Source organism: Salmo salar, chromosome 15 (assembly GCF_965601325.2).
Source record: "Salmo salar chromosome 15, fSalSal1, whole genome shotgun sequence".
Lineage (NCBI taxonomy): Eukaryota > Metazoa > Chordata > Actinopteri > Salmoniformes > Salmonidae > Salmo > Salmo salar.
This window is the reverse complement of record NC_138305.1, coordinates 49,090,949-49,114,021: the sequence shown is the minus strand read 5'-3', so window position 1 is coordinate 49,114,021 and position 23,073 is coordinate 49,090,949. Positions and strand designations below refer to the sequence as shown.

General features: G+C 41.9%; 1 protein-coding gene across 1 annotated transcript in view; it reads right to left on the bottom strand.

Moving 5' to 3' along the window:
• The window catches only part of syne2a (spectrin repeat containing, nuclear envelope 2a), a 216,192-nt gene that overhangs the window by 60,528 nt on the left and 132,591 nt on the right, over positions 1-23,073 (bottom strand). The window contains exons 77-84 of the mRNA XM_082961486.1: positions 20,638-20,790; positions 18,591-18,773; positions 16,481-16,636; positions 16,166-16,273; positions 13,925-14,095; positions 13,046-13,179; positions 5,985-6,180; positions 1,994-2,176 (exon numbers count right to left, since the gene is read on the bottom strand). Coding sequence (XP_082817612.1) covers positions 1,994-2,176; positions 5,985-6,180; positions 13,046-13,179; positions 13,925-14,095; positions 16,166-16,273; positions 16,481-16,636; positions 18,591-18,773; positions 20,638-20,790 — 1,284 coding nt within the window. The remainder of the gene's footprint in view (positions 1-1,993; positions 2,177-5,984; positions 6,181-13,045; positions 13,180-13,924; positions 14,096-16,165; positions 16,274-16,480; positions 16,637-18,590; positions 18,774-20,637; positions 20,791-23,073) is intronic.

Here is a 23,073-nt window from a genome sequence, read left to right as displayed (position 1 = left end):
CACTAAAGTGAAGCATGCTGGTGGCAACATCATGCTGTGGGGATGATTTTCAGCGGCAGCGACTGGGAGACCAATCAGGATTGAGGGAGAGATTAAAGGCGCAAAGTACAGAGAGATCCTTGATGTAAACCTGCACCAGAGTGCTCAGGACCGTAGACCCGATCGAACATCTCTGGAGAGACCTGAAAATCGCTTTGCAGCGATGCTCCCCATCCAACCTGACAGAGCTAGAGAGGATGTGCAGAGAAGAATGGGAGAAACTCCCCAAATACAGGTGTGCCAAGCTTGTAGCGTCATATCCAAAAAGATGAGGCTGTAATCACTGCCAAAGGTGCTTCAACAAAGTACTGCGTAAAGGGTCTGATACTTATGTAATTATGTAAATGTGACTGTCACGTCCTGACCAGCAGATGGAGCTGTTGTAGTAGTTTTGGGGTCAGGACGTGGCAGTCTTGTGTGTGTGATTGTTCTGTGTTGGTCTTGTGACTCCTGATCAGGAACAGCTGGGGATCGTTGTTCCTGATTGGGAGTCATATATGTAGGAGTATGTTTGTCACTTGGTTTTGTGGGTAGTTGTTTTTGCACTGCGTTGGTGAGCCTGCAAAACTGTTTAGTGTTGTGGTTATCATTTATTGTTTTGTCAAGTGGATGCTTTACTCTTTTTTTGTTAATTAAAATATGAGTATCCACAACTCCGCTGCATTTTGGTCTTCCCTGCAACACAACGAAGGATTTTGTGACAGTGATATTTCCGTTTTTTATTTTTAATACATTTAAAAAAAATCTAAAAACCTGTTTTTGCTCTGACATTATGGGATATTGTGTGTAGATTGATGGGGGGAAAACTATTTAATCAATTTTAGAATAAGGCTGTAATGTAACAAAATGTGGAAAAAGTTAAGGGGTCTGAATATTTTCTGAAATGCACACTGTACATCTTGTCCCCACAAATAGTGAGGAAGATCGTTTGGGAAGCAAAGAAAAGTCCAAGGGCCATAGTTGGAGAATTACAGCATTTCGTGGTCACTCAGCCTCCAAATCCACTATTAGAAGCCACCTTCATGCCAATAGGCTATTTGGAATGGCTACGATAAAAAAAAGCCTTTATTGAAAGCAAAAACGCCTGGAGTTTGCTAAATGGCATTGGTACTTGAATTGGAAATGAGTGTTATGGTCAGCTGAGACATAAATAGAGCTGGTGGGTTTGGCGTCGAAAGAAGGATACATATGCAGAAAATAACCTAATTTCGACTGTAAAATATGGTGGTGGATTTTTGATGTTATAGGGCTGTTTTGCTTTGACTGGTCCTGGGGCTCTTGTTAAGGTCAACAGCATCATGAACTCTACCAAGTACCAGGACACTTTAGCCAAAAACCGAGTTGCTTACACCAGGAGTCTGAAACTTGAAAGTGAATCTTCCAACAAGACAATGATTCCAAGCACACATTAAAATCTCAAAGAAATGGTTAATTCAACACAAAAGCAACATTTTGCAGTGTCCATACTTGAACCCCATTGGAAGCCTTTGGTTTGTATTGAAGAGGGCTGTCAATAAGCGCAGACTGAAGGATATCAAGGATCTGCAAAGATTCTGTTTGGAGGAATGGTAAAAGATCCCTCCCAATGTGTTCTCCAATCTCATAAAGCATTATAGAAAAAGTGGTGTTATCCTCGCAAGGGGAGGGTGCACAAAGTATTGAAAACAGGGGTGCCAATAATTTTCACACCTATCTTGTTTTATTTTATTATTATTACTTGTTTAAATTAAATAGTTTTCTCTGAGCAATTGTAGAAGTATGAAATAATTACATTTCCCAATTGTGTTTAGCATACAATATATTTTTGGAGCATACATTCATAAAATGTCTATACATTCATTTTGTTGTATAAATCCATCAATGTTGGTGTTAAGGTTTTTTCGCAATATTTACAATAAAATCTGTTTGTTCTATTTTATATATTTACATTTTACACATGGCTTTCTCCTCTCACCTGAAGCCGTGCACGTTTCCCTGACAACGCCTGGCCCAGCAGCACCAGGTCACGTGACAACAACATGGACTTTGATTGGACGATGGAGGCGACAAGTGGCTTCGCCTGTCCAATCAGAGGCTTGGAGGCTTCCAGGACTTCGCCCAGACTGCCTTGAACATCCTCAAAGCCAACCTGTTGATGCTGGAAAATACACACACACACACCACACACACACCACACACCACACACACACACACACACACACACACACACACACACACACACACACACACACACACACACACACACACACACACACACACACACCACACACACACACACACACCAGTGAGATGCTACTGCCATAAATGTGTGAGACATTGCCAATTCACTCCTGAGAGACGCCTAGGGCTGCAGATTTTTGTTCTAACACTTGCATGACTAACCTGCCACTAGTGAACTTATCACCAAGCCGTTGATTAGTTGGTTCATGTTTGTTATTGCTTGAAAAAAAATGCACGCCTGTGGGGTCCCCAATTGAAAATCACTGGCTTGGGTAAGACATACATGATACGGGTAGAAGTTGCCGTTAGGTACAGTTCTAGGATCAGCTTAGGGACAACGCTACACAGTATTTGCTTTGTTTTTCTCTGCATATTCTTGTGTTTTCTGGGTCTCAAATTCAGAGGGAAACATCCTCCTTGTCTTGTATTCACAGAGCAAAACAGCTGAGTATTTTAATTAAAAGTATATGAGTGGTTTTTGAAGTAGGCACGGATGACGAATGGGTTGTGCTCTAATGGAGCGAGTGGAAGATAGGTTGCTCACTGATTACAAAATAATATCGAGCTCATTTATTTTTCTTGGTCTGCAGGATCAGGTATGTGGTAGAGGAGAACACACATACATGCACACATGCCCGCACACACACACACACACACACACACACACACACACACACACACACACACACACACACACGCACACACGCACACACGCACACACGCACACACACACGCACACACGCACACAAGGCACAGCATGGCCCATTGTTGCTATTGGGTGATTCCACACCAGCATAGGCCGAAAATAATTTTGGTATCTCCGATTGATTTTGCAATTCTGACATAGTAACTTAATTGGGAGGAAGGATGTTTGACATGCTTTTTACATTTGTATCACAGACCATTTTTTAGAAGATCATGATGACAGTGGCCATTTTAGGCAATTTATTTACCTATGCATGCCTCCTGTAAGACCCTATAATCTGTGTACCGTACACGGAATAGCCCTATTTTGAGAGCCCATTCACAGCACCACATCCCCACTTCCGGGACAGAATGTTCCCTGCCTTCTTCAAAGTGGAGACAAGACAAGAGGAGTCTACAGTGTAAACCCACTTTTTTGTTGTTGTTGATTATAGGGCAATGCAGAGGGAAGAGCAAAGGGGAGAGTTGGAATTTATGGGGTGAGAGTTGGAATTTCTGGGCTGAGAATGGTAATGAAACCCTGCTACCACATATTATGCCCAATCCAAAATTAGCCCATAACCAGTAGCCACTTGTGGAGATCTGAGAGGATTGGATAGGTGTGAACAGGAGTGTGTTACAATAAGATGTAGGTGTTCACAAGTCCAAACTTACACCTCGACTCCCCTGGAGTGTAAGGTGGAGCCACTACCATATTGCTTACACCTACCCCAAAATATTTTGACACATTAATAAATCCTGATTGTAAAATTAGAAAAATATGCCTCTCAGATCCTTCGTGCCTCTCAAGATCTTGGGCTTGTTTCCCGCTGGGGCTACCCATATGAAAACGTATGCATAAACTACTGTAAATCGCCATGGATACGAATGTCTGCTAAAGTGCCTTCAGAAAGTATTCATACCCTTGAATTATTCCACATTTTGTTGTGTTAAAGCCTGAATACAATTTGTATTAAATATACTGAAGAAAAATAAATGCAACATGTAACAATTTCATTGATTTTACTGAGTTACAGTTCATAGTTCATATGACGAAATCAGTTTTTTTGTGGAATTTCTTTCTGTCTTAATGCGTTTGAGGCAATCAGTTGTGTTGTGACAAGGTAGGGGTGGTATACAGAAGATAGCCCTATTTGGTAAAAGGCCATTTGGATTCTATGTAATTGTTTTCGGCCCGAGTTTGACGTCCTCTCACCAAGTTTCTGTTTTACGCAAGAACCCAGTACTACTAACTGCTTTTAGTGAGGGGGATGAAAATTGGGAGAAGCATTTAAAACATTGCATTTCCCCATCGCAGATTTGAGCATTCTCTGCTCTCAACTGGGGGTATAATGCATCACTGACCAGGAGTATAAATTCCTGAGGGAATATTGCAGTCATGAAGCCACTGACTGTGATTTTGGACATCTTGCAAGGAGAGGATAACTGTTTCTACGACACTCTACTACTAACCTGGGAAATGTTGATGTCCAAGACAGTGGCACTGAAGGACTGTCTCTCTCAGATGACAGCTGGCCTGCCTGATGCCATAGTCCAGGTAGGCTTAGATAGTGTTCATATCCTTGCCCTCAATGCCCTGGGATTTGATATCTGCATGCCTAATGCACATAGCCTACTTAAAACATAATAATATTTACTTGTGTTGGTGACATTGTTTACATTTAGTGAGGATGCGGTAAATACTAATTACTGTTCACAGGGAGTAATAAATAGAGTATTATTGTTGAAAGAAGTAACGAGTAATAGGTAATATACATATATTTTTTGTAACGACCCCAACACAGTCCATGAGGCAGCCTGTGGACTGTGTTGGGGTCGTTACAAAAAATATATTTTTAAGTGTTTTTTATTTATTTTTGATCCGCTTTTTGTTTCTGATCATTTACTGAGTTGTGTTTTGACCCGTTTTTATTTAGACTGTATGTATCTGAATGAGTTTGAAGACTGTTGGCAGTTTGGCTTGGCTAGCTAACATTAGCTTTGAATGGGACTGTTGTTGTTTGAATGCCTCAACATCGCAAAAGCAAGTGACTCGAGACGGGAGAGGACTACATTACTGGAAATGGCTTGTAGTAGTGAAGATTGTCAACTACTCTGACTGTTACCAAATGTGCGGCAGCAGTGGCATCACCCAAGTGGGTGCTGCACAAATGGTAGTGCTGGAGGAATAGAAAACTATCTACGAAGCCCAAAGCACGGTGAGGACGTTGGGATCAGAGATTGTTCGCTGATGAGGCTACGGACCTGTCTGTTTCTGACTCCCTGGCTGTGACTGAGATGCTGCCTCCTCCTGACCATCCGAAGTGCTTGAACTGAATAACATCGGACTTCTGAACTTTCTAGATTAGCGCACACACTTATTGACATTTACTTAGTTTTTTTCTTGATGTATACTCAATTCAGCTGCCATGTATACTGAAATAAAACTCAACTCAATAAACTGAAAAGAAGAAGCTATATACACACTGAGTGTACAAAACATTAAGAACACCTCCCTAATATTTTGCCCTCAGAACAATTTGTCGTGGCAATGACTCTACAAGGTGTCGAAAGCGTTCCACAGGGATGCTGGCCCATGTTGACTCTAGTGCTTCCTACAATTGTGTCAAGTTGGCTGGATGTCATTTGGGTGGTGGACAATTCTTGATTTACACACGAAACTGTTGAGCGTGAAAAACCCAGCAGCGTTACAGTTCTTGACACACTCAAACCGGCGTGCCTGGCACCTACTACCATACCCCGCTCAAAGGCACTTAAATATTTTGTCTTGATCACTCACCCTCAGAATGGCACACATGCATAATCCATGTCTCAATTGCCTCAAGGCTTAAAAATCCTTCTTTAACCTGTCTCCTCCCTTTCATCTACACTGACTGAAGTAGATCAATAAGGGATCATAGCTTTCACCTGGATTCACCTGGTCAGTCTATGTCATGGAAAGAGCAGGTGTTTCTTATGTTTTGTACACTCAGTAAACTTCAATTAGAATTAACCCCAACTCGAGTGACAGTGGCACTCACCTTAATGGCATCGACCAGGTCCTGTGTGGAGTGGCATGGTGTCGACAGGAAGCTGAGCAGTGCCCCCCACTGTTCCTGGTGGTGTTGCAGGCGGACGGAGCATTGGTCGTACAGACGGTTGTACTCCTCCCAGAGCGACAGCAGATCCCCAGTTCTCAGCAGCTCCTCATCCACCTCCTGTACTAGCACCTTCCACCTGACAGGGGGCGACAGTCTTTTAAACATAATAAAGGGGCAATCTGTGATTCAAACAACAACAAAGTGGGCTGCCCGCAAATATTTTTTTATAAACAACTGAGGCATCTTGTTTTAAAGATTTTCACTAGCCATACACAAAGCAATATGACATGCTGATGGCAAAACAGAGGAGCGAAATGAACAATTTAGTTTTCTTGGTTTAGTGAGATACAGTCGATGGCGCCAAAGGAGTCTTCAATGATGACGTGACACTTGCAGATTTGGTAGACCCAGCCATAGAGATCCTATTAAATTACTAGAGGGGTTACTCTATGTCATAAACCCTCCAAGCTCCAGAATGGGGTGAAAATGGCAGCCATATTGGTTCAGCAGAAATCCAAACCAGTCTAATTAGAATGAATAGCATAATCCTGATTTTACTTATGCAGGAAAATAAAACAAAGGCATAGGATATCTCTCTCTCTCTCTCAAAGCTGAGAGTGCTATTATATGATACAATATCAGTACTTGTTGCATTTACAACTTGTCTAAGTCCTATCATCTACTGATTTCACTCAGTGTATGGCTGAGGAATGACTGTTTGAACGGAATGTTGGCATATTGGCAGTTCATTTGAAAACATTATGGAATCAAACATGTAGTGCAGATAAATTCTTCAAATTCATTCTTTTACACGATATCTTATCACAACACTGGCAAACCATGGTTGACCAACTCCCTGACCAAAATGTATTTTTCAAATTAACTGCCAATATGCCAACATTCCGTACATCCCATCATAAGAAGTTTCATGTCAATTCTAGTTTCCTAATTTTATTTTATTTATTTATTTCACCTTTATTTAACCAGGTAGGCAAGTTGAGAACAAGTTCTCATTTACAATTGCGACCTGGCCAAGATAAAGCAAAGCAGTTCGACAACATACAACAACACAGAGTTACACATGGAGTAAAACAAACATACAGTCAATAATACAGTAGAAAAATAAGTCTATATACAATGTGAGCAAATGAGGTGAGATAAGGGAGGTAAAGGCAAAAAGGCCATGGTGGCAAAGTAAATACAATATAGCAAGTAAAACACTGGAATGGTAGAATTGTAGTAGAAGAAAGTGCAAAATAGAAATAGAAATAATGGGGTGCAAAGGAGCAAAATAAATAAATAAATACAGTAGGAGAAGCGGTAGTTGTTTAGGCTAAATTATAGATGGGCTATGTACAGGTGCAGTGATCTGTGAGTTGCTCTGACAGTTGGTGCTTAAAGCTAGTGAGGGAGATAAGTGTTTCCAGTTTCAGAGATTTTTGTAGTTCGTTCCAGTCATTGGCAGCAGAGAACTGGAAAGAGAGACGGCCAGAGGAGGAATTGGCTTTGGGGGTGACCAGAGAGATATTCCTGCTAGAGCGCGTGTTACAGGTGGGTGCTGCTATGGTGACCAGTGAGCTGAGATATGGGGGGACTTTACCTAGCAGGGTCTTGTAGATGACCTGGAGCCAGTGGGTTTGGCGATGAGTATGAAGCGAGGGCCAGCCAACGAGAGCGTACAGGTCGCAGTGGTGGGTAGTATAGAGTATGGGGCTTTGGTGACAAAACAGATGGCACTGTGATAGACTGCATCCAGTTTGTTGAGTAGGGTATTGGAGGCTATTTTGTAAATGACATCCCCGAAGTCGAGGATCGGTAGGATGGTCAGTTTTACGAGAGTATGTTTGGCAGCATGAGTGAAGGATGCTTTGTTGCGAAATAGGAAGCCAATTCTAGATTTAACTTTGGATTGGAGATGTTTGATGTGAGTCTGGAAGGAGAGTTTACAGTCTAACCAGACACCAAGGTGTTTGTAGTTGTCCACATATTCTAAGTCAGAACCGTCCAGAGTAGTGATGCTGGACGGGCGGGCAGGTGCAGGCAGCGATCGTTTGAAGAGCATGCATTTAGTTTTACTTGTATTTAAGAGCAGTTGGAGGCCACGGAAGGAGAGTTGTATGGCATTGAAGCTCGTCTGGAGGGTTGTTAACACAGTGTCCAAAGAAGGTCCAGAAGTATACAGAATGGTGTCGTCTGCGTAGAGGTGGATCAGAGACTCACCAGCAGCAAGAGTGACATCATTGATGTATACAGAGAAAAGAGTTGGCCCAAGAATTTATCCCTGTGACACCCCCATAGAGACAACCAGAGGCCCGGACAACAGGCCCTCCGATTTGACACACTGAACTATCAGAGAAGTAGTTGGTGAACCAGGTGAGGCAATCATTTGAGAAACCAAGGCTATTGAGTCTGCCAATGAAGATGTGGTGATTGACAGAGTCGAAAGCTTTGGCCAGGTCAATGAATACGGCAGCACAGTATTTTTTCTTATCGATGGCGGTTACGATATCGTTTAGGACCTTGAGCGTGGCTGAGGTGCACCCATGACCAGCTCTGAAACCAGATTGCATAGCGGAGAAGGTGCGGTGGGATTCGATATGGTCGGTAATCTGTTTGTTGACTTGGCTTTCGAAGACCTTAGAAAGGCAGGGTAGGATAGATATAGGTCTGTAGCAGTTTGGGTCAAGAGTGTCCCCTCCTTTGAAGAGGGGGATGACAGCAGCTGCTTTCCAATCTTTGGGAATCTCAGACTACACGAAAGAGACAATTTCGGCAGATCATTTTAGAAAGAAAGGGTCCAGATTGTCTAGCCCGGCTGATTTGTAGGGGTCCAGATTTTGCAGCTCTTTCAGAACATCAGCTGAAAGGATTTGGGAGAAGGAGAAATGGGGAAGGCTTGGGCGAGTAGCTGTGGGGGGTGCAGTGCTGTTGACTGCGGTAGGGGTAGCCAGGTGGAAAGCATGGCCAGCCGTAGAAAAATGCTTATTGAAATTCTCAATTATGGTGGTGATAGAGTTTCCTATCCTCAGTGCAGTGGGCAGCTGGGAGGAGGTGTTCTTATTCTCCATGGACTTTACAGTGTCCCAGAACTTTTTTGAGTTTGTGTTGCAGGAAGCAAATTTCTGTTTGAAAAAGCTAGCCTTGGCTTTTCTAACTGCCTGTGTATATTGGTTTCTAACTTCCCTGAAAAGTTGCATATCACGGGGGCTGTTCGATGCTAATGCAGAACGCCACAGGATGTTTTTGTGTTGGTTAAGGGCAGTCAGGTCTGGAGAGAACTAAGGGCTATATCTGTTCCTGGTTATACATTTCTTGAATGGGGCATGCTTATTTAAGATGGAGAGGAAGGCATTTAAAAAAAATAACTAGGCATCCTCTACTGACGGGATGAGGTCAATATCCTTCCAGGATACCCGGCCAGGTCGATTAGAAAGGCTTGCTCGCTAAAATGTTTCAGGGAGCGTTTGTCAGTGATGAGTGGAGGTCATTTGACCTCTGACCCATTACGGATGCAGGCATTGAGGCAGTGATCGCTGAGATCTTGGTTGAAAACAGCAGAGGTGTATTTAGAGGGCAAGTTGGTTAGGATGATATCTATGAGGGTGCCCGTGTTTACGGCTTTGGGGTGGTACCTGGTGGGTTCATTAATAATTTGTGTGAGATTGAGGGCATCAAGCTTGGATTGTAGGATGGCTGGGGTGTTAAGCATGTCCCGGTTTAGGTCACCTAGCAGCACGAGCTCTGAAGATAGATGGGGGGCAATCAGTTCACATATGGTGTTCAGAGCACAGCTGGGGGCCGAGGGTGGTCTATAGCAGGCGGCAACGGCGAGAGACTTGTTTTTAGAGAGATGGATTTTTAAAAGTAGAAGTTCAAATTGTTTGGGTACAGACCTGGATAGTAGGACAGAACTCTGCAGGCTATCTCTGCAGTAGATTGCAACACCGCCCCCTTTGGCCGTTCTATCTTGTCTGAAAATGTTGTATTTAGGGAGGAAGATTTCAGAGTTTTTGGTGGACTTCCTAAGCCAGGATTCAGACACGGCTAGGACATCCGGGTTGGCAGAGTGTGCTAAAGCAGTGAATAAAACAAACTTAGGGAGGAAGCTTCTAATGTTAACATGCATGAAACCAATGCTATTATGGTTACAGAAGTCATCAAAAGAGAGCGCCTGGGGAATAGGAGTGGAGCTAGGCACTGCAGGGCCTGGATTCACCTCTACATCACCAGAGGACCAGAGGAGGAGGAGGAGGATAAGGGTACGGTTAAAGCTATGAGGATTGGTCGTCTGTGACGTCCGGAATAGAGAGTAAAAGGAGCAGGTTTCTGGGGGCGATAAAATAGCTTCAAGGTATAATGTACAGACAAAGGTATGGTAGGATGTGAATACAGTGGAGGTAAACCTAGGCATTGAGTGATGATGAGAGATATTGTCTCTAGAAACATCATTGAAACCAGAAGATGTCATAGCATGTGTGGGTGGAGGAACTGAAAGGTTGGATAAGGTATAATGAGCAGGGCTAGAGGCTCTACAGTGAAATAAGCCAATAAACACTAACCAGAACAGCAATGGACAAGGCATATTGACATTAAGGAGAGGCATGCTTAGCCGAGTGATCAAAGGGTCCAGTGAGAATTAGACAGCTAGCCGAGCCATAGGTAGCAAGCTGGTAGAAGATGGAGGGAGGTCTGTTTTTAGCCACCACGTGCGTTTCCGTCGGTAGATTAGTGGGGTTCCGTGTGGTGGGGGGGACCAGTTCAATTGGCAAAATAGTTATAGTTATAGTGGCCCAAGAAAATTGTCCGATAGACCTATTCAGATAGCAGCCGATAAGACAGCTAACGATTAGCGGGCCGCAGATGGGCGTTCAGGTTACGTCGTGACGGAGGGACCAGTTGGATAACTCCCTCGGGCAGATACCATCGGTAGTCCAGTCGTGAAGGCCCGGTGGGGCTCCGCATCGGCAGTAAAACGGGTCCGGATAGGTGATTGTAGCCCAGGAGTGGCTGATGGAACTCTTCAGCTGGCTAGCTCCGGAATAATTTATGTTAGCTCCGGGACCGACGTTTGCCAATACTCACTCAGGTAGCAGCTAGCTAGCTGAAAGATCCAGGTGTAAATGTCCAGAGACTGCGGTAGAAATCCGGGGATATGGAGAGAGAATAGGTCCGGTATGCTCTGGTCTGAGTCGCGCTGTACAAAACTGGCGATAGCTTTTCGAGCTAATGGATAGCTGATGACCGCTAACCGTGGCTAGCTGAACTCCAACGTTAGCCAGTGAACTGGCTAATCTCTGGCTAGCTTCTGTTGTGGATTTCAGATTTGAGGTAAACCAATTTTTTAATTGGTGAGGCAGGTTGCAGGAGAGTGTTTTGAGGTTGAGTTTTTAGAAAAAAATATGTAAAAAGATATGCGAAGAAAATATGTAAATATATATATATACACGGGACACGACAAGAGGAGGACAAAGGACGTCTGACTGCTATGCCATCTTGGGAAAATAATTCAATGGACTCATTATGACATCATCAACATGGCAGACCAACATCCTGATTATTAACAACAGCAGCATTTAAATCTACCAAGACATGCTATTATTGGCTCTTTACAATTTACACACTCCATGAAGTATGCATACTTTGGAAGAATCAATAGAGCTCGCTAGCTTGTAGTCCTAAAAAAATGGAAATGAGTTAGCATTTTCTACCTCTGGTTCACTGGCCATTCCTATGGGGTTAATTAATGGGGAAAAGAATGGGGTTTTAGGATATACATAAGTTCTGAGGTTAACGCAGCCTGAGGAGATCTTATACGTTTTGTTCTATGAGCAACTATCAGTCAGTTAACATGACCTTTATGAATTATGAAGCCTTCATGTGCTTAAAATAAGTAAGTTGCTAACAGGTCGCTAACTGTGAGAGAAATGGAACTACAACATTAGTCGCAAAATGTTTCACGTCACTAGTCTATGCCGACCACACAAACTAGTCTACTCTACACTCGTCCACCAAAAAGCTAGTTAGCTTTCTGCTTACCAGCTCGAACAAAATACTTACTTGTTTTTATTACATAAATGTTTCAAAATTCACAAAAAGTGTTGTTAGCTGATGCAGATGATCTCATAGAACAATACGTATAAGATATCCTAAGCCTGTGTTTACCACAGTTCAACAAAACCCCCATTAATTTCCCCATTAAAGTGGCAGTCTTGGCAGTTTTCTGTCAGACCTTGGTTGGAAATACTTAAAAAATCGAGTCAAGTACTTTGAGCGTTTGTTAGAGTCTGCTTGGAGTGCCAGATGTGCGGGGTTTGCAGTTTTGGGGGTTTTCTGTTTTTAATTAAGCTGGGCAAGCTCAAACATGCACAGATAAAGTACTTGAATCGAGTTAAGTATTTCAAACCCATGTTTGATTTCTGTTGAATTCTGTTGTTTTCAATGTCTGTGAGCATGAAGTCATCCTGGGTGGTGTCCATTAGCACACCGGTTTTCAATGGAAAACAAAAGCAAGTGTTTCTTATTGTTATATACATATATACATTGTTATATATATTTTCTTCCATTTCGTGCTTACTAAACACGACCCTGCTGTTTGATTATGTCACATTGCCAAGTCCAGCTTAAAAGGGCAATCTGCATTTTCTACATCCATTTTTGAATGTATTGATTATTGACGAATATAACTTGTAAATGCCTCATGAGCTTAGTTCAACTTTGTACCCCATCAGAACCCCAAATCTAAGTTTGTTTTATTTCAATGTTTGTAAACAAAATAAATGTAAACAAACTCTTTATAGCTTCAAAACATGGTTAAAACTATAATTTTGATATTATGGATGGGCAGTCCTTGCATCTATAGCTCTGTCTATGAATTTGAGAGTGGTCACATTTCTCCAGCCTTATCCCTTAGCTTTTTACTGGAACAGGAGCAAGGAGGACGCTTTGTTATTGTTTCAACTGCAGATTGCCCCTTTAAAGGTCCAGTTAGCGGTGGTACTGACTGTGTTCTCTCCTCCTCAAGTCTCTCAGTAAGGAGTTGGGCCGCTCCAGGACTGATAGCGTCCGACAGGCCTGCGTACGACTGGTCCAGAGCAGTCCATATCTCCGCCCCCATCCCAGCCTCCTCCTGGAGGCACTGTGGACAGAGAAACGTCATAGTGTAAACAAACACTCCCTTTCCAACTCACCAAACCAAACAGCATTTCATGACAACATCTCCTACAGTATTGAGGCACGCTGTATATGGGAGATTTAGATTTGGTAGCTTTACATGTTAGGAAGATATAGGCTTTTCTATACATCTGGCACACAATGTGTTTATGTCACATGTCCTATACCCACAATTTCGGGTTGTCTACAGTAGCTCGAGGTTAGAGTTGTGGTATCTCTTTCAATCATCTTTAAATTCACATTCATCTACCATTACAGTGGATGGTAAAATATCGGACCCTGTATCAGTGGTTCATGTTTGAGACAGAGAGGTTTCAAAACAGAGAGTTGGAACTGACGAGCACTTCTTGTATCGGCTGTTTAGCAGACTAGAGCAGGATTTTAACTAGCTGGTTGCCAATGACAAACTTGTCCCTTGCTGGTAGGTTTTCTTTGAATCGTAATACATTAGCTAGCTTTGAGACAGTTTCTTAAGTAGCTGAATATGTCTTCAACAAATAGCCGGGAAAGTGACAGAATGACACATTTCCATATTTGTCAAAAATGACTTCATTTCAAAGGAGTGCTGTACTGCACTGTGTGCACTAAATGTGGGTCACATAGCTAGCTTGGCGGTCATGACATGCTAAGATAGCGTGCTCAGGCATTTCTATGGGAACCGCCCCTTGATGTGTCTCTTCTTATATGGTTGACAACTCCATCACACTCACCTGTAGCTGCTCCACATGCCTTTTGACCTGGTGGGAGGAGAGGAAGGGACCACTGCTGTGTTCCAGACCACAGCGCAGCTTAGTGGTGTAGAATGAAACATCACCCAGCTCCTTCTCAAACTGGCCCCACTGAACCAGCACCCGCTGGAGATCAGGCCTCAGGCTCCCAACCTGTAGGGTTGGGAGAAAATACTGATAATGCCCTTTTCACACGTTCATGCTGACGAAACAAGCTGTGTTGGCTTGGATATTTAATTTTCACAATTACTTTTTATGAATGGTTCCAGAAACTATGGTGGATGTGTAGCAAGGCCTGCTCAGTACAGCTTGGTTTAGCTCCACTCAGTTTAGCTCAGTAGTGTGTAAAACCCTTATATATCATATTGTATGACACATAACATGCCAGAGCAGTGGAAATGCGGCAGCAATGGGGTACTGGAGGACTCAACTGTTTGCAGGCTTCTCTTTCAACCCAGCATAAAAGTACAATTTACATTTTTGGTGGGTTTTCCGTGTTTTTTTTATATGGGCACACATAACAAATAAAACCATGAGTAAAGATAGAATCATGCATGAAGTAAACAGCAATATTGAGTCGATTTCCACAACAACTAAGAGCATTGAAGTATGAGGCTAAACTTCTCCTCTGTTTTGACCCCATAGCTATCACTTTGCAGCAGCGTGAAGAGCACCGGTGCACATGCAGAGATAGTCTGTGTGACTGTGTGAGAGCAAAGACTTGCATCATGCTCATCTGAATACAGGACCTATCATTAGTACTCACCCCTCTTGGATTTCTTCACATTTTATTGTGTTACAAAGTGGGGATTCAAATGGAGAAAAGGTTTATTTCTTTTTTTTATCATGAAAAATGAAACTAAAATAACTTGATCAGATAAGCATTCACCCCCACTTTGAGTCAATACATGTTAGAAACACTTTTGGCAGCAATTACAGCTGTGAGTCTTGTTGGGTAAGTCTCTAAGAGCTTTGCGCAGCTGGAATGTGCAATATTCAAAGTTCTTCAAGCTCTGTCAATTTAGTTGTTGATCATTGCCGGACAGCCATTTTCAAGTCTCGCCATAGATTTAAGACGGTTTAAGTCAAAACTGTAACTTGGCTACTCAGGAACATTTACTGTTTTCTTGGTAAGCAACTCCAGTGTAGATTTGGTCTTATGTTTAAGGTTATTGTCTTGCTGAAAGGTGAATTAGTCTCTGGTGAAAAGCAGACAACCAGGTTTTCCTCTAGGATTTTGTGTGTACTTAGCTCTATTCCGTTTCTTTTATCCTGAAAAACTCCCCAGTCCTTGTCGATGACAAGCATATCCATGATGCAGCCACCACCATGCTTGAAAATATGGAGAGTGGTACTCAATGATGTATTGTGTTGGATTTGCCCCAAACATGGCTTTGTATTCAGGACAAAAAGTGTATTCCTTTGCCACATTTTTTGCAGTATTACTTTAATGCCTTGTTGCAAACAGGATGCATGTTTGGAATATTTTTTATTATGTACAGGCTTCCTCCTTTTCACTCTGTCATTTGGATTAGTATTGTGGACTAACTACTATGCTGTTGATCCATCCTCAGTTTTCTCCTATCACAGCCATTAAACTCGGTAACAGTTTTAAAATCACCATTGGCCTCATTGTGAAATCCCTGAGTGGTTACTTCCTCTCCGGAAACTCAGCTAGGAAGGACGCATGTATATTTGTAGTGACAGAGTGTATTGATACACCATTCAAAGCCTAAATAATAACTTCACCATGCTCAAAGGGATATTCAGTGTCTGCGTTTTTATCTACCAATCAGTGCCCTTCTTTGCGAGGCATTGGAAATGCTCCCTGGTCTTTGTAGTTGAATCTGTACTTGAAATATACTATTCGTCTGAAGGACCATACAGATAAACCATACAGATAATTGGGTTCCGGGGGATAAAGAGATGGGGCAGTCATTCAAAAATCATGTTTACAGAGTGCAATACTACTGACATTTATAGAATGTTCTGATCTCAAATGAAATCCATTTCAACCCCACTTTGTAAACCAACAAAATGTGAAAGAATCCAAGGGCACTGAATAGTAATGGTAGGCACTGTATCTGCTAGTGGCAACGTCATATCGCTGAGTCTCAGTTGAACAAATGAAACCATAGTTAACAAACAAAACCATATTTAACTAACAAAAAAACATAGTTAACTAGTAAACTTGTGGCTTGTGTCGATGTGTGTGTTAGTCACCTGTTGGTTGAAGTCTGTGCAGACCTGGGTGACTGTGTCTGCAGACCAGGTGTCGCGGACCAGATCCTCGACCTCCACACACATGTCTTTCAGTTTCTCCTCCACGGCCTGAACAGATAGAGGAAGTCACCTTTTGTCAACTGTTCTATAAAGAAACGCACACACTCAGGCATGCGCACACACCCCCGTGCGCACGCAAACACGCACACACACCCACAAACACACACTATTCACTCAATGAAGTCCCCATCTACATACAGTACATGCAGTGTAATAACCATGTCCCTTGTTCTGGCTTGTTAAAACTCTCCATACCTCCCACTCCTGCAGGGCCTTGTCCACCTGCGTCCGACTGACAGGTCTCTGCCACTCCCTCAGCCTCTCTCTCTGCCCCGCAGCCCAGTTGAGCACCCGTTGCAGTCGCTTCTCTCTTTCTGCGCAGATGCGGAACACCTCCTCAGCCTGGCGCACCTGCAAACCATAGGTATGATACAGACACGAGGGTTGGGGACAATTCCATTTCAATTCGGGTAAATTCATGATGGAAAATTTTAATTGGAAATGTCAGTTCACTTCCTGAATCAACTGAATTGAAATGGAATTGATCCCAGCCCTGTCAGGGGTTGAGTTACGTGGCCAACGCTGGACCTTTGTTTCTCTCGACGACCCAGACACATGCCACTCTAAGAAAAGCAAACTGCTTCAATTGACAAATTTTGATAAAGTGCTACGTTTTGATTTTGGGAAACTCCTGGTCAAATTTTTTTTAATATACAGTGCCTTCGGAAAGTATTCAGACCCCTTGATTTTTTCCACATTTTGTTAAGTTAAAGCCTTATTCTAAAATGGCCCATAATGACAAAGAGAAGACAGGTTGTCAGAAATGTTTGCAAATGTATCTATTTTTTTAAACAGAAATACCTTATTTACATAAGTATTCAGACCTTGCTATGAGACTCGAAGTTGTGCTCAGGTGCATCCTGTTTCCATTGATCATCCTAGATATGTATCTACAACTTGATTAAAGTCCACCTGTGGTAAATTCAATTGATGGACATGATTTGGAAAGGCACACACCTGTCTATACAGTGCCTGTCTAAATAAGGTCCCACAGCTGACTGCATGTCAGAGCAAAAACCAAGCCATGAGGTCAAAGGTATTGTCCGTAGAGCTCCAAGACATGATTGTGTCGAGGCACAGATCTGGGGAATGGTACGAAAACATTTCTGCAGGATTGACGGTCTCCAAAAACACAGTGGCCTCCATCATTCTTAAATGAAAGAAGTTTGAAAACACAAAGACTCTTCCTAGAGCTGGCCACCTGGCCAAACTGAACAATCGGGGGAGAAGGGCCTTGGTCAGGTGACCAACAACCCAATGGTCACTCTGGTAGAGCTCTAGAGTTCCTCTGTGGAGATGGGAGAACCTTCCAGAAGGACAACCATCCCTGCAGCACTGCACCAATCAGGCCTTTATGGTATAGTGGCCAGACGGAAGCCACTCTTCAGTAAAAGGCACATGACAGGCGGCTTAGAGTTTTTTGCCTGAATGCCAAGCATCACGTCTGGAGGAAACCTGGCACCATCCCTACAGTGAAGCATGGTGTTGGCATCATCATGCTGTGGGTTTTTCAGCGGCAGGGACTCGGAGACTAGTCAGGATCGAGGCAAAGATGAACAGAGCAGAAGTATGGAGAGATCCTTGATGAAAACCTGCTCCAGAGGGCTCAGGACCTCAGACTGTGGCGAAGGTTCACCTTCCAACAAGATAACGACCCTAAGCCAAGACAATGCAGGAGTGGTTTCGGGACAAGTCTCTGAATGTCCTTGAGGGGCCCAACCAGAGCCTGGACTTGAACCCAATCAAACATCTCTGGAGAGACCTGAAAATAGCTGTGCAGCAATGATCCCCATCCAACCTGACAGAGCTTGAGAGGATCTGCAGAGAAGAATGGGAGAAACTCCCCAAATACAGCTGTGGCAAGCTTGTGGCGTCATACCCAAGAAGACTCAATGCTGTAATCGCTGCCAAAGGTGCTTCAACAAAGTACTGAGTAAAGGGTCTGAATACTTATGTAAATGTGATATTTCAGTTTTTTTTATTTGTAATAAATTATTTAAAAAACCTGTTTTGGCTTTGTCATTATGGGGTATTGTGTGTCGATTGATGAGGAAAAAAACGATTTACTCAATTTCAGAATAAGGCTGTAACGTAACAAAATGTGGAAAAAGTCAAGGGGTCTGAATACTTTCCGTAGGCACTGTATATTTTTGTTCTTGGAATTTGCAGTTGGCAGCTTTCCACCTTGATTTAGTAAAGTACTGATTCCTTGTTTTTTTTATCTTGTGTAGATGGTCAAAACCCTTAATTTGATAGGCTGTCACAATATTGAGCCTGGCTTTATTTGGCTTGCTGTCATACTCACTTGACTGCCCAGCTTCCCTTCTAGGAGGAGCCAGCTTAAGTTGAGGGCACCCATTCGCTCGGCAAAGAGTGTGCGCTCCTCAGAGCAGCTGCCAGAGTTATCCGACGCTGCCACTGACTGCAGTCCGGACTGGCACAGGAAATCCAGGGTGAGTTGCCCGCTGGCATTGCCTGCCTGGCAACCCTGAGGAATGAAATGACACAACACACACTGGCATTAACACACAGGAATCTCTACTACTCTACTCTAATCTACTACCCCACATAAAAAATACTACAGTTTACTATAGAATGCTATAGTACTTACTATAGATTTATACAGTCTGTAGTGAACTGTAGTATACTGTAGAATACTATAATACGCTCTGCAGTATCCCTCAATCGTGTAGCATTTACCATAGAATTTTGTAATACACTACACACTTTAGTACCTTCCAGTCATTACAGTTTTTCTCAATCGCAAACAAGCAATTGTTGGATATGTGTTGAAACAGCAATGATCAAATGCTCAAATACTGTACATTCACAAAACGTATGATAATTTTCTTTATCTTAGTACCTGACTTGCATATCTTCGACCACCTTTAGCAAAACATTAAAAACAAATGTCATCATTGAAAACAAAATACACTGTTAAGTGTTTTTTTTTCACAGAATATAACACATTATTTTCATTAGAAAATAAATGTGTGCAATTGTGTTCACTGTTTGTAATTCATACAATCACCAACTCTTAAGTCATCATCTCCAACATTGTGACCTTCCATTACAGAGCTTTGCCTATGTGTGTTCCTCCATTGTCTTCACCTTTCCTTATTTCTATTGTGTATTGGGTTTCTGTGCAACAATGGAAAGTCTACAAAACTATGAGCAAACCAACCTTTGTATTGAATACATGAAATTGGATTGTGATGATACCGATGAATGAATCCTAATTGATTTGATGTGTATGAAATTGTTTGGTGAAATATGCAAGAAGAGTAAATAGCCATAATTCTGCACCTTTTGATAGTTGTACTTCCAATTTTGATCGTCATAATTTAGTGCAGAGATTTTCAACTACATTCAGACGAGGGACAATTTTTTCTTGAGTGGATGGTCAGTGGACCGGAACATAATTACAAATTATTTGTAGACTGCAAATTGACCGCAAGAAGTATTATATTTGATTAAAACAATTTCCCAAATTAAAATCACTTGGAGCTGGTTTGCATGTGTGTTTATAGTATTTTATGTCCCCCCCCATTTAAAAAAGAAAAATAAACAAATATGATTTATGATTTTTTTTGCTCAGAAAACTTGGGGGGCCAAATAAAATCCCAAGCGGGCCTCCAAGTGGGGAACCCTGATTTTGTGACTGCAAAGAAAATATATCGATCTATTGGGATTTTTTAAACACAGACTAACTTTATGTTTGGTCTGCTTAGACTCAAGAGATATGTATGGTTTCTTTTTACAGGCAGTCGTGTTCTTTGATTAATGTATTTGCAATTTTGATGGTATAATAGTTTCGATAAATGTATTTATGTTTTGAGAAGGGAACTACATATTGAAAACATTTACTGTTTTTCAAAAGGCCACAGAGTTCTGTCTTGTGGACTCTCTGAAAATCGCCAACATTGTTCGCCAACATTGTTCCCTAAAAAATGCTTGTATGCGATTGAGAAAAACAGTAATTGCACTTACTATAGAATTGTGTACTACATTGCAATAGACTGTCCCATTACACATTTTACCATACTATAGTACGTACTATAGTTTACCATAGTATACTGTGGTATGTACTATGGTAGGCATGTTTACTATGATAACTTTGTAAATAACGGCATTTATTTATCCATATTATTCTATTGTGCAATGACAATCATGTAAAAAAATATATAATAATGTGTAACTAGTCCTGTATTTCTCAATACATTTCTGTGTCTGTGTGTGTGTGTGTGTGTGTGTGTGTGTGTGTGTGTGTGTGTGTGTGTGTGTGTGTGTGTGTGTGTGTGTGTGTGTGTGTGTGTGTGTGTGTGTGTGTTCGTGGGCGTGTGTGAATGTACCTGGTAGTATTGGATTATGTGTCTGAGCTGATCTGTGTCATGGCAGGCCTTGATGGTGGCCTGTCCCTGCTCCTCCAGCCTGGCTTCTGTGTCCTTCACCCACGCCTCCAGGCCTGACAACACCTGGCATGGTGGCCACTTCTCCAGCAGGAGCTGAGGAACACAGAAGGACAGGAAAGGGACATCAAAACAACAGCATTCAAAAGTGGATATAAAGTGATGAAGGAACTCTATAGTGTATGTGTGTATATAAATGGCATATACTATATATACAATACAGTATCTTCAGAATGTTTTCACACCCCTTTACTTTTTCCACATTTTGTTGTGTTACAGCCTGGATTCAATTGAGATGTGGTGTCACTGGCCTACACACAAGACAAAATACTGTCAAAGTGGAATTTTTACAAATTAATAAACAATGAAAAGCTGAAATGTCTTGAGTCAATAAGTATTCAGCCCCTTTGTTATGGCAAGCCTAAATAAGTTCAGGAGTAAAAATGTACTTACAAGTCATATAATAAGTTGCATGGACTCACTCTGTGTGCAATAATAGTGTTTAACATGATTTTTGAATGACTACCGCATCTCTGTATCCCACACATACAATTATCTGTAAGGTCCCTTAGTAGAGCAGTGAATTTCAAACACAGATTCAACTACAAAGACCAGGAAGGTTTGAATATCCCTTTGAGCATGGTGAAGTTATCAATTACACTTTGGATGGTGTATTAATATACCCAGTCACTACAAAGATACAGACATCCTTCCTAACTCAGTTGTCGGAGAGGAATGAACCCGCTCAGGGACTTCACCATAAGGCCAATGGTGACTTTAAAACAGTTGCAGAGTTGAATGGCTGTGATAGGAGAAAACTGAGGATGGATCAACAACATTGTAGTTACTCCACAATACTAATATAAACAACAGTGAGTGAAAAAACATGCATCCTGTGTCACGTCCTGACCAGTAAAAGGGATTGTTTGTTATTGTAGTTTGGTCAGGGCGTGGCAGGGGGTGTTTGTTTAGTGTGTTTCGGGGTTTTTGGTTGATGTTCTATGTTTTCTATTTCTATGTGGTTTTTCTAGTTTTCTATTTCTATGTTGGGGTTTTGGAACGACCTCCAATTAGAGACAGCTGGTTGTTGTTGCCTCTAATTGGAGGCCATATTTAAGTGGGTTAGTTTTCTCTTGTGTTTGTGGGTGGTTGTTTCCGTGTATAGTCTGAGCACCTTACAGGACTGTTTTTCGTAGTTTGTTTGTATGAGTATTTTTCCTTTCTTTAATAAATAAGAAGATGAGCAATTTCACTGCTGCATATTGGTCCAATGATTTCTCCTCCTCAGACGACGAACTTTATGATATCCTGTTTGCAATAAGGCACTAAAGTAAAACTGCAAAAAATGTTGCAAAGAAATTAACTTTATGTCCTGAATACAAAGCATTATGTTTGGGGAAAATCCAACACAACAAATTAAGCGTGGTGGCTGCATCATGTCATGGGCATGCATGTCATCGGCAAGGACTAGGGAGTTAAAAAAAAATATATATATAATAAATGGAATAGAGCTAAGCACAGGCAAAATCCTAGAGGAAAACCTGGTTCAGTCTGCTTTCCAACAGACACTGGGAGACAAATTCACCTTTCAGCAGGACAATAACCTAAAACACAAGGCCAAATATACACTGGAGTTGCTTACCAAGACCACGTTGAATGTTCCTGAGTGGCCTAGTTACAGTTTTTACTTAAATCAGCTTGAACATCTTTGGAAAGACTTAAAAATGTCTGTCTAGCAATGATCAACAACAAACTTGACAGAGCTTGAAGAATTATTTGGTGCAAATATTGTACAATCCACGTGTGCAAAGTTCTTAGAGAATTACCCAGAAAGACTGTAATTGCTGCCAAAGGTGATTCTAACATGTATTGACTCATGGGTGTGAATACTTATGTAAATTCGATATTTCTGTATTTCATTTTCACTTTGTCATAATGTGGTATGTAGATGAGCGAGAGAAAAAATCTATTTGATCCATTTTGAATTGAGGCTGTAACACAGCAAAATGTGGTATAAGTCAAGGGGTATGAATACTTTCTGGATGCACTGTATAGTCAACAATATAATGTAGAGCATGGCTTTAGAAAGACATACCAGTGTAAATATACAATGTTTTTTATGTCGTTTTAGAATATCCTAAAGCTGTGAATTCGACCACAGACAAAATAAGTGGAAAACATGCATGAACTATCCCTTTCTGCTCTTATTGAGGAGTTTCCCAGTAGCTGACTTATATCCTTTATTTGACAAAACACAGGGGGGAAAAAGGAGAGTTAAAAAGAAAGAAAGAGAGTCGTTGTATGCGGCGCTGTGAACTGGCCTTCACTGAGACCACAGCTGCAAGGGGGAGGAGAGGGGGCAATGCCCGTGTGTGTGCG